General features: G+C 46.2%; 1 protein-coding gene across 1 annotated transcript in view; it reads left to right on the top strand.

The window, feature by feature from the left end:
* Positions 1-6,065: 6,065 nt before the first annotated feature.
* OGA (O-GlcNAcase) overlaps positions 6,066-11,834 on the top strand; it is a 29,684-nt gene continuing 23,915 nt past the window's right edge. The window contains exons 1-3 of the mRNA XM_075534364.1: positions 6,066-6,701; positions 11,095-11,146; positions 11,564-11,661. Of these exons, the coding sequence (XP_075390479.1) occupies positions 6,488-6,701; positions 11,095-11,146; positions 11,564-11,661 (364 nt within the window). The 5' untranslated portion in view covers positions 6,066-6,487. The remainder of the gene's footprint in view (positions 6,702-11,094; positions 11,147-11,563; positions 11,662-11,834) is intronic.

Here is an 11,834-nt window from a genome sequence, read left to right as displayed (position 1 = left end):
AAGTAAGACATACACCAGATCCAATAAAACACAAAGGCTATGCACAAGCTGCTGTCTCTGCTTTTTTTGTCCCTTTCACTCGACATGTCATGCACAGCCCTTCACGCATGCGTATGCACAGAGAAGCTCCTCTCTCGCCAGGGGAGCCATAGTCTGGCCGTACATTGGAGAGAGACACAGGTTCTGGCAGGGTAAGAAACCAACCTGATCCTCCCACTCAAATCAGAGCATCTTTGTTCCACATCCCAAGAGGAGATACGGAAGAAGGGACAGGACATTGGTGTTTTGAAGACTATGCCAAGCAAGCAAGATGTCTTTGGGACCTGGCGACCACATCCTTTTGACTGGGGATCCATGTGTTGAGAACCTTCTAGACCCAGGCAAAAAGCAGTGGCAGAGAAGCAGGCGTGGTAGCAGAACCCAGACTCCAGGAGATGGTGTCCCGGCCTGCAGAGTGAGAGAGCTGAGTGCCTTTGGGCAGGGGACTTGCTGTTGGAGTTGGGTGCCCCTGGACACCTACTGGTATAGTTCAAAGCCTTGGTAACATTTGCCCAAGAGGCCTAAGGGACTGTGGGCCTGAGGACCAGAGAAAGGCTTGCTCGTAAGCACAACCGAGAAGAGCTATCCTGATTGAAAAGTGTATTGTGAGCCTTTCTCCCCAACTCCCAATAACTTTTTAGTTTGTTTAGTTTTTTACTGTGACTTGGGTGAGTTATTTCTGAGCTTGGATCATAACTTGTTACTTCCCTAATAAACCCCATAATCGTGAATATTGTCTGTGAATTCGATGTGGCCAATGCAACAAAGAAGGCTCAAACCCAGCCGAGAAGTGGAGTGCCGTGGGACAGACAGCGGGTGTCAGCATTTATGAAAACAAATAAAAAAGGTATGCTTGCTCTCCCCTTCATAGGAATCATCCCTCCACCATGCTATTTGACACCCAAATCAAAAGTTCTTACTCCCAGACTTCTAAATCTCAAGGTGCTTTATTTGGGGAGGCGACATGCTCACGCTCTTCAGTTTCCAGTGACGGTTCCTCTGTATAAAGAAGCCATTGTCTCTAGTATGAGTACGCATTTGTGTCTACATCCCAGTCACGAATAATGGAGAGATCAGATGGCCTACACTCGTGCCGCCGTCGTGCCCCACAGGGTGATAGAGACTTCCTGGCTTTCTCATCCACAAAAGGAGGCTTAAAAATGTCCAAAAAAGGTCATTTCCAGAACCTTTCATTATCTCATATGTGTTCCCTGCTCACGTCACTGTGGAACCATCTGCTGCTTCACTTCCCAAATGACTCAAGGTCTGATGCAGAAACAAGAGAGATACAACCATTTCCATATATTTTTAGGAGGGTGTGTATCCTTGAAGCTAGATTAAGAATCTGTGATCTCATCTCTTCTCTACCAGAAGACAGATCCAGGGAGGGAAGAGACTTGCCCAAAGTCATCCAGGGAATTGGTAGCAGGATGGCCCTGGAGTACACTCAATACGTGTGTGTGAAGGATGCAAACAGTGTAGGAGATGCATCCGCTAAACACTGGGAGGCGCTCTCATGGTTCCTCTGTTTTCCCGTCCTACTGCTTCTGTTTGTAGCCGTCATTTACTTAGATGAGCATTTGCCTGTCTTCCCTGATACACTGTAAGCCTCTGAGGGACATCGCAGATTGAATTGTGTCAGCTTAGGTGGGCCATGACTCTCAGTGGTTGATGATGATGTCATTACCCCTCATGATGTGATCAGATAAATCAGTTGAAAGGGAATTAGGATAGGAGACGACACCCTTAATGCAAGTTTCCTTGGAGTATGCTTGCATCATTTTCTATCTTACAGGAAAGAAAAGGAGGGAGGGGCCTCCTATCACCAAGAAAGAAAGCTCAGAGAGGAGCTCATCCGTTGGACGTGGGTTCCCTGCACTGAAAAACTACTAGACCCACGAGAAGGTTGATGACAAGGGTCTGCCCCCAGAGCCAGGAGGAGGCCAGAGGGAGAGAGGACAGGAGGGTGGGGGAGAGGGGGAGAGGAGGAGAGAGGTAGGTAATGTGGACTCCAACCTCCTAAATTGTGACAGAGTAATTTTCAGTCTGGTAAAGCCATCCACCTGTGTTATTTCATTACATAACTTCAAACCACTGAGAATCATGGTCCACCCAAGATGACACATTTTTAAAAAAATCATTTTATTGGGGGCTCGTACAATTCTTATCACAATCCATACATACATCCACTGTGTCAAGAACATATGTACATTTGTTGCCATCATTCTCAAAACCAAGATGACACATATTTTGAGGGATACAATTCAATCCATGACAATATTGCCTGGAGGTACTTTAAACCTTAAACCAGAAATACTCCTGGAGTCTTCTTAAAACCAAACAATGCATCGGGCAGCGTAAGATATGATACAATAATATTATTATTATTATAAATTATCAAGTGTTCATGAGGGAGGGAGTAGCGGGGAGGGAGGGAAAAAATGAAAAATGAGCTGATTCCAACAGCCCAAGTAGGGAGCAAATGTTTTGAGAATGATGAGGGCAACAAATGTACTAATGTGCTTTACATGATTGATGTATGTATGGTGATAAGAGTTGTAGGAGCCCCCAATAAAATGATTAAAAATACAGACAGTTTAACTTAACTAGTTTTAAAAAATGCTTGAAGCATTAGGCTATTTTAAGAACTGTATGGGATCAAGCTGGCACAAACTCACTGCCATCCTGTCAGTTGTGACTCAGCGACCCTATAGAGCAGGAAAGAACTGCTCCCATGGGTTTCCAAGAGTGTAACTCCTTAGGGGACAGAAAGCCTCCTCTTTCTCCCACATTGACAACAGCAACTGCAGAGATTCAATAGGAACCTTAGGGGGACAGTGAGTTTGTATTAAAACAATTTAGAGAATATGAGTGATTATGATTGTCCACATCGAATATTGTAGTCAGTGTCATTGAAACTTGAATTGGTAAATGTCTGTGTATATTCTCAACAAAAACAAAATGATTGGATGATTGAGCATAATGAGTGTATGGGTCAGACTTTGGAAGAATAAAGTTTACAAAAAGTTGACATCTGAAACTGAGAATTGCTAGGGGATGAGACATGATTTGAAGGTAGGGCACATAGATGGGATCCAGAAAAAAACCAAGCAGCAGGTTGGCATTTTGATCATCTTTTCTTGGCCATTGCTCCATCTAAAGATTCACTTGCCTTCCAGTATGTCATATTAAAGGGGTTCCTTCTGTCTTTTTGGTCACCCTTCCTCAGCGCCTCCTTGCCAACTCATCCTTTGTAACGGGAGCCCAGTGGCTTGACCTGAACCCTTCCTCACAGAACAGTAACTCCATGACTTTAAGCACTCTGCAAATGCAGAAGCACCCAATTCATATTCCCAGAACTCTCTTATATATCCAATTGCCTCTTGACATCTCCATGTGGACCTATAAGGACTCTCAGATTTAACATGTGAAAATGGAATTGATTTATGCCTGCTTTGTCCTTTTCTTAGTAAATTTCACTACAATTGCTGAGGTCAAAATGCAAGCGTTTTCAAGGAGCCCTGATCGTGTGCAACAGTGAAACATTTGACTGCTAACCGAAAGGTGGTCGGTTCTAATGCACCTAGCAGCTCTGTGGGAGAAAGTCTTGGGGACTTGCTCTTGTAAAGATAACTAAGAAACCCCCCCCCCAAAGAAAATCCCTATAGGAGAATCATGTGGTTGCTGTGAGTCAGAATTGAGCCATTAACAATAACAACACTGAAATAAGCAAAATAACACAGTGGTGGTGGTGGTGGTGCTAGTGGGTGGTGGTGCTGGTGGGTGGTGGTGCTGGTGGGTGGTGGTGCTGGTGGGTGGTGGTGCTGGTGGGTGGTGGTGCTGGTGGGTGGTGGTGCTGGTGGGTGGTGGTGCTAGTGGGTGGTGGGGGGGCGAACCTAAGAAGAAGACATTAGGAGTCTTAATGTCTTCCTTTCCTTCACTGTGCCTTCATTCCCATTTAATTAGTCAGCACTTCCACCACCAAAGTTACACCACCTCTTGTTCTACTTTTGTGCCCTGTTCCATGCCTGCATTATTGCTCACCTAGATTTCCACTGTTCTTCCATCTGTAACAGCCACTCCCTGCTACAGTTACTGTCTCACATCATCACTTCCTCTCTTTAGAATGATTGTTACAGTTGAATTCCCCAGTCACACTAGGTTGGTTATGATGTTTTGTCCATCCAGCATATAAGCTTGTGAGGACAGGGTTCCATCTATTCATTTTACAAATAGTTATCAGAAGCATTCTAAGCACTGGTCTTTGTGATTTGTCCTGGAGAGAGAAGGTAGAGAGAACGTTTGTTGTCAGTCATGTGTGGGGCCAGGATGAACCCTTAAGTTTAAGAGATAGATGGATAGAAAGTAGATCTTTCCCCAGAGCTAGTCCGTGGAGGGTTCCTGAAATTGGGGTTGCTGACTTGCTTCAGTGTGAGGTATAAAGCAAAGAGGAAGTTTCATGAAACCAAAGGCTGAGGCAGTTCTAACCCTGCCCCACCAAGTCTTATGGTTCTCTGCTGTCATCAGAGAAGCCCCCATTCTAGGAGCAAAAAGTTCTATAAAAGTCCCTGAAGCTACAAATTGGGCTACTGCTGGAGGAGTGGAGGAGTAGGATACAACCAACCACCTGCTGTCCAGCCAATTCTAATTCACAGTGACCCTGTAAGATCGAGGAGAGTTGCCTCATGGAATTATAAGGTTGGAATCTTCGCAGAAGCTGCTCTTTCTCCCTCTGAAGGAGTGGCTGGTTAGCAGCTGAGTGCTTTACGGCTGTACCATCCGGGCGCCTTTGAAGTGCTAGATAGCATATTAATGATCACAATGAGACCCAGATGCTTATTTTTTTAATACTTTCAAGGAGTTTAACACCTTTGAAGAAAGAAAATATTTCACCTTTATTTCTTAAAACTTGAGACAGACTTCTTAATTCACATCAATATAACGAGGCTTAGTAAGGTGCTTTGGTGGTGGAGTGGCTACTCACTGACCTGTGGTCTGCAAGGTCAGCACCTCCAAACCACCAGCGCGCTCTGCAGGAGGAAGAGGGGCTTTCTATTCCCGCAGTTAGTCTCCGAAACCCACAAGGGCAGTTTGTCCCTGTCCTTCAGGCTCGCTACGAGTCGGCATCCACTCGCTGGCCGTGAGGTTTTAATGGTAAAAGTACATATAGCAGAGCCCGAACCCATCGAGGGCTTAAGAGAGGCTTCCCCAGGGAAATGTGCTGTCGCGGAGCTCCGCTTACGCGAAGACGACTGGCCTGTCCATGTTTGGAATTTGTTCCACTGCCCTGGAATGAAGGGTTCTTGTCTCCTCCTCCTCCATGATCCAGTTCACGAGCGAAACCAAAGCCATCTCTCCCTGAAGGAGTAAGTTATTCTCTTTCCACAGCTCCCGCAACACGTGGGAACGCCAAGTGGGGAGTGTGTGCCCTTGCTTGCCTCTACCACAATTCGGTGAGCTCATAGTAGCCCCAGTCAAATAGGAAGCAAGCTGACTAGGAGTCTGCCGAATGAGGGGATGAAAAACGATTGCCTTCTTAAACGGGGCTGGAGCCCAGCTAGCGGGTAGGAGAAAATGATTCACTGCGGCGAGCTGAGCACCTTGGAGCGGTGTCTGCACGGAACTGAGTCGGGCCAATGAGCCAACCTACTAGGCGCATCACTGCAGAAAGTAGGTCAACCGCTTCCTATCCCTTTAAGAACAGAAGGTTTCGTTTCTGCGCCTGCGCATTGAGAAAGTAAACACCTCATTTCGCCCTTCCCGACCCCCGCTTCTCCCAATTGCCCTAACAAGGCGCAGCCTCCTTCCGTGCCCCCCTTCTTCGAGTCGGGTAATGGTCCGTCCCAAAGTGCTTGGCTGCCCTTGGAGGGTGGTGGGTACAAATGGTACGTCCCACTGCCTTCAGTCCCTGCCGCTTTTCGCTTCCTCTAGCTTCTAAGTTCCCCTACTGAACTAGGACAAATGGACTGGCTCAGAAGGAGGGGGAGCCGGGCTGAGGGGACCGGTCTAAGCCGGTCTGCGACGCAGGCGCAGTGCGGATAAACAGGAAGCGGGTGGTAGGAGCAGCGGCAGAGGAGACCTAGGGGCTTCGGGTGGGGGTAGCAGCGGCTGGAAGGAGCTGGTTAAAGGGTAGCAGAGGCTCCCGGAGAGCGCGGTAGGAGCGCTAGCCATCTGCCTTCGGAGGAAGAGAGGGCGCAGCCTCGCTTTCCACTGGGGCTCCTGGCTTCCCGGCTTAGGCTGAGGTTGCGGCTGACAAAGGGCTCGCGCCGGGGCCGCCGCCCTTCTCATCCGGGCCCCTGCGGGGGGAGGGGGAGGGCCGAGCGCGGAGGGAAGGAGCCGGAAGGGCGCGCGCTCCGGGCCGAGACCCTCTCCCGGGCTCCGGGCCAGCGGCCTTGCGGACGGAGGCCGAGGAGGACCTGCCGAGGTGGCGGTGGCCGTGGGCAGGAGGATGGTGCAGAAGGAGAGCCAGGCGGCGCTGGAGGAGCGGGAGAGCGAGCTCAGTTCCAGTCCTGCAGCCGCCGCCGCCTCCGCCTCCGCGGGGGCATCGCTGGAGACGCCTGCAGCTCCGGCCCCCGGAGATGACAGCCCAGCCGGAGCCTCGGGAGCCGCGGTGGCCGGGCCGGCTGGAGGGGCGCGCAGATTTCTGTGTGGCGTGGTGGAAGGTGAGCGAGCGCCTTCGGTTTCGCCTTGGAGGAATGCTGCTGGCGCATGGGTTAAGCGCTGGTCTGCCTGGTAATTCGACCCATTAGCCGCCCCGGGGCAGAACGGTGGGGCCGTCAGCTCCCAAAGATAATAGCCTTAGAATCTTCCGGAAAAGTTCTACTTTGTCTTGTGGGGTCGCTCGCTGACCACGGGTGGGGGGTGGTGTGTGTCCGTGTGCGTGTCCGTGTGCGTGTGTGTGTCCTCGCGGGGCAAGGTGGCGCTGAATGAAGTTGCGCCCTGGCGGGTGGGGCTGGACCGGGTTGGGGCTTTGTTGCTGTTTTGTTGCCTTGGAGGCCTTCCTCCTTGAAGGCGACCGGGCTCTGTGGCCTTTTCGGAAGCAGATCTCTAGGCCTCTCTTCGGAAGCACCTTGAGCAAGTTCAAATTGGGCTTTACGGGGCTCTGAAACGTGTTGGCGTCCTGGGTAGTGCAGATCCACTGGCTGCGAACCAAAAAAGTTGGAGGTTCAGGTGCACCCAGAGGCACATGGAAAGCAAGACCTGGCGGTCTACATTCGAAACAGCCATTGAAAACCTTGTGGCCAGCAGTTCTGCCCTGAGCCACTTGGGGGTCGTTAGTGGACTCCCAGGCATCTGGTTAACTGGTTAGTGGGCTGGAGCTGAACATTGTCCTGGTTGAAATGCGGGGAGGAGGCTAAGGGGCGCGCTAGCCTCCTTTCCCATTCTGAAATTGTGTGGTATTCCCTCTGGCTACTAACAAATTAGACCCCACCCGCCCTGGGCTCGGAGCCAGACTTCTGCAGGCGAGGTGTTAGGCTCAGTCAGGATTTTACTAGTATTCCTATCGTTTGCTTCGCCCACGAGGTAAAATAAAAGCTGAGCAGAGTGTTATTGCCCCTACTCTCTGGGGAGGGGCGGGAATCACCCTGGCGCAGACGTGCTTGCAGGCTCCAGTTTGAATAATTTTCTCTCTGCTTTGACTTTTTTTTTTTTTGGACTGCCCACACCCCACTCATTGATGGTGCATTTGCAACCTAAAGGATTGCCCTCTTTCTTGGCTCTTGTACTTTGCCCCTGAAGGATAAAGGTTTGACTTGAGTGACAGATTAAAAGTATCTTGAGCCAACTGAATTTAGTGGAACAGAAGAGGCTATTTCTAGTTGAAAAGGAATGGTGCTTCTTTTGGGTAGTTAAGGACAATTACCAGAAGATTGTTGGACATTTTCTGAATCTGAATTGGCAAATAAAATGAGCCCAGTGTTGAAGCATATATCAGCTCTGTACAACTGCTTTTTCCTCAAGGTCAGCATATATTATTTTTATTTTCTGAACTATTTTGACTAACTCAGGCTTGCTTTGCTGTCTCACTTTTGCATGTGTAGTAGTGTGCGTCAGAGTGGCATTGTCTAAAATCGGTCTTTATAAAAACAATGGTATGAAAAGGGAAGAAGGACTACACTCTGGCTTGGGAGCTTCAGCTTTTACAGCGCTTCCTTCGAAGGAGGGGTGGTCCCTGTAGTATTTTGGATGAAGTTTAATTGTAGGAGAGAATAAATTAATTTGCAGCTACAGTAGGGAGTGAAACAGTTTGGCATAGTTAACTGCCCTGGAGAAATTGGGATAGGAAGCTGCTTGTACTCGAACTGGGGTTACTTTATGAAAACATGACTGCTTTGCGTCAGTGCCACGGAGTCAGTGCTGACTCATAGTGGCCCTGTCGGACAGGATAGAACTGCCCCTGTGAGTTTCTGAGACCGTAATTCGTGGGAATAGAAAGCCCCATCTTTCTCCCGGGTGTGTAATTTACTACCCAATGTTATTTATTGGGCTTGTTTGAGTGCAGTACTAGAATCTGGATTTTGCCGTCAAAGATCTTGAGCTGGAGAGTGGAGAAGATGGCTGGGGATATAGAAATTTTAGAACTAAAGGAGTATATTTCTAAGGAAACGTGACTTAGAAGAAAAATTCATTGTGGTTTAAATAATTTGGTGTGCTTTTTCAGGATACAGTAAGTCCCAGGGTTACAAATATGCAACTTACCGTCCAGTTTAATTTACCTATGCATGTGCCCTTTAGGGAATTTGTACGTTTCCCCTCACTCTGAAATGATTGAACCAATGTTGCCCTGTTGGCAACAAAGTCTTCCTCACAATTGCCTTCACTTGCTGCACTTGGGGATTTGAAATCACTTTTTAGCAGTTTCAACACTGAAGAGAGGAGAGGCTAAGTCAGAACCTGTTCTGCCTTTTTAAGTCACGTTTACTAACTGTTCTCTGTTCATTACCTGGAACTTGCTAGTAACCGGGGCCTTGCCTTCATTGTTCTCCTCTGTTACTCCTCCTTCCCCATTCCTGCCTCTGCTTCCATGATGACCGAGCATCTGAAGCAGCAAAGGTTTTTGGTTGTTTTAGGGTTGCCATCATTCCTGAGATGAGGGAGGATAGCAACCCTTTTAGGGTACAGCCAGACTTACTTGTTTTCTTTTCTTCACATGCCTTTGCTTTTAATTCCTGGTAACAGCACTGCTTCCTGTTGGTGGTGTGAATCTATCAAAACGCTGAACCTAAGAAGCAAACTTAGGGCTTCTGAAGATTCGTATCAAGCGCTTGAAGAAGCATTTTTGGATATTGGAGTAATTCTCAGTGGATGTTTAATGACTACTTCTTTGAGGGAGAAATGGCCATGTTGGGCACGGTAGGAAAGCTGAAGGCTTGTATAAATTTTACCTAATCAGGAATATTAAAAACTACCTACAAGCAGTTTTTAGGTGGTTTTTCATATTTCTGAGTAAGTAAAATTTATGCAAGTCTTAGAGGGCAGAAGGGAACCCTGGTGGTATCACGGGTTAAGTGTTGTACCTGCTAACCACAAGGTTGGCATTTCAAACCCACCAGCTGCTCTGAAGGAGGAAGTGGAGGCTTTCTGCTGCCCTGAAGATTTCTTATATAAGTTTTGGAAACCCTATGGAACAGTTCTCCTTTGCCCCCCAAGAGTGCTGTGATTGCACGAGGCGGTGGTGGTTTTAATAAGAGGGGAACATTGAATTGTCAGTTGGAAGTGCTACAGTTTCATTTTCCCTTGGGCTGCCATGTTCCTGTTTGCTGTGTGTGTGTGTGTGTGTGTGTGTGTGTGTGTGTGTGTGTGTGTGTGTGTGTGTGTGAGAGAGAGAGAGAGAGAGAGAGAGAGAGCGCAGAGAACAGAGAGCATTTGGTGTTCAGAATGTTCTAAATCTTCATGGTGGCTATCCCTGAAGGGATCTTACACTGGCAGGTGAGAGACTGGTTGGAAAGCTTCAGGAATAGGTAAGGTGGGGTGGGATGCACTATGGTGCTCCAATACCAGTTGTAAGCTTAAACAACCTTACTGCCACCAGGCTGTGGTTACATTACTAATGCACTGCCTTCTCTGGGACACTTGAGGACAAATGGCTTTCTTAAAAGTTCAGTGGTTAAAACCTTTGCTCTTGATATTCAGCTAATGTTGTGAATCAAAATGTTTAAATTGTTGAATGAAAACTCAAGTGCTTGGTAGACTTTCCCTTGAACCACAATTTCAATAAATAACCCTAGAGGGCAGTGGAGAAATGTCCCAGTGAGTTTCCTAGCCTGTTAAACCTTTGTTCTGGAGTTGCGCTGCTTTGGACTAACTCCACTCAGTTGTTTTGATGGTTTCAGGCTTGTTTTGTTTTTGTTTCTTTTATTACGTCCAAAAAAAAATTACTGTAGTAGTAGGGTTGATTTTGATTGATAGCAATTCGTTAGGACAAAGGAGAACTGCTCCTTTGGGTTTCTGAGAATTCAGATCTTTACAGGAGCTAACAGTGGTTCTTAAACCGCTGGCATTGTGGTTAGCAGCTCAGTGGGGTAACCCCTTATGCCACCAGAGCTCCTTATATTAGATTATATTAGAGACGCATAAAATTAGGTCAGTCTGATAACTTTCTAGAGGCCTTTTTCTGATTCACTTTTCCCCTTACTTGTTTAACTCTTCTCTCCCTGCTGAAGCAATTTAGTATCTTCCTAGGACAGTCATTGGTAGTAGTCATTTTTTCTTACTTAGCTCCTCCCTCATTTAAGATTGAGGTTCTCATTTTCAAAGTTAGATTTAAGTATTATATTTGATCTTTATTGGTAATAAGAGATTATATGTTTACCATTTAAAAGTGACTTGCAAAAGTAATAAATGTTTATGCAGAAAAAGATTACCTATGCAATTAGGAAGTAAAAGTAACCTTAGTGTTTGACAATAGCCTTTAGATTTTAATGCATTGCAGTTTTTACGCTGTCTGTCTTATTTATTTATTTTTTAGTGTTTGTTTTATAACCTGCGTTTCTCAGTAAACAGCTTGCCATGTTCTGAAACTTGAAAATAATTTTATTCTTGTTTGTCTTCTAGGATTTTATGGAAGACCTTGGGTTATGGAACAAAGAAAAGAACTTTTTAGAAGGTAAGTCTTTATTTTAGGAAATAGAAAGGAGATTCGTAAGCCCTTAATTTTTTCTTTTGGAGCAGTATTGACATTGACTGATGTTAGATGTAGTTTGATGACCTTAATTGCGAAAGTTAATTTCCTATAGTATTTACTTTTTTACCTGGGCAAGTGATTTTCAAACTTACCTTGGAGAAAAAGGAATAGGATTTGGGCTTCACTGAACTCACCCAGTGCTTTTGTATTTTTACTTAAACTGCTAAGTCTGTTGACATTTCTTGCATTTTAAAAAAATTTCTGTAAGAAAGGTTAAAAATCACTCATATTACATTCTGCTTTATTTGAGATTGAGATACTCCAAGAAAGGAAAAAAATTTGTATTTACAGCCTATGAATGTTGCTTTTTTATAAATATGTACTTCTTTTCCCCTGAAGGCTCCAGAAATGGGAATTAAATACATACTTGTATGCTCCGAAAGATGACTATAAACATAGGATGTTTTGGCGAGAGATGTATTCAGTGGAGGAAGCTGGTAAATCTCTTTATTTTTGTTTCATAAATACAGAAAATGTGAAGAAATCAGCTGTATTTTAAATGAAGTTATACTAGAATTTTACCAGCTATTCATTTTCACCATGTAGTAGTTGCCTTTTCTACTCAATAACTGCTTAGCTTATCTGAGTGGTCAGGCCAGTAGGTGGCACT

This window comes from Tenrec ecaudatus, chromosome 16 (genome assembly GCF_050624435.1).
Source record: "Tenrec ecaudatus isolate mTenEca1 chromosome 16, mTenEca1.hap1, whole genome shotgun sequence".
Taxonomy (NCBI): Eukaryota; Metazoa; Chordata; class Mammalia; order Afrosoricida; family Tenrecidae; genus Tenrec; species Tenrec ecaudatus.
The sequence above is the reverse complement of the archived record's forward strand: the minus strand, read 5'-3'. Positions and strand labels throughout refer to the sequence as shown.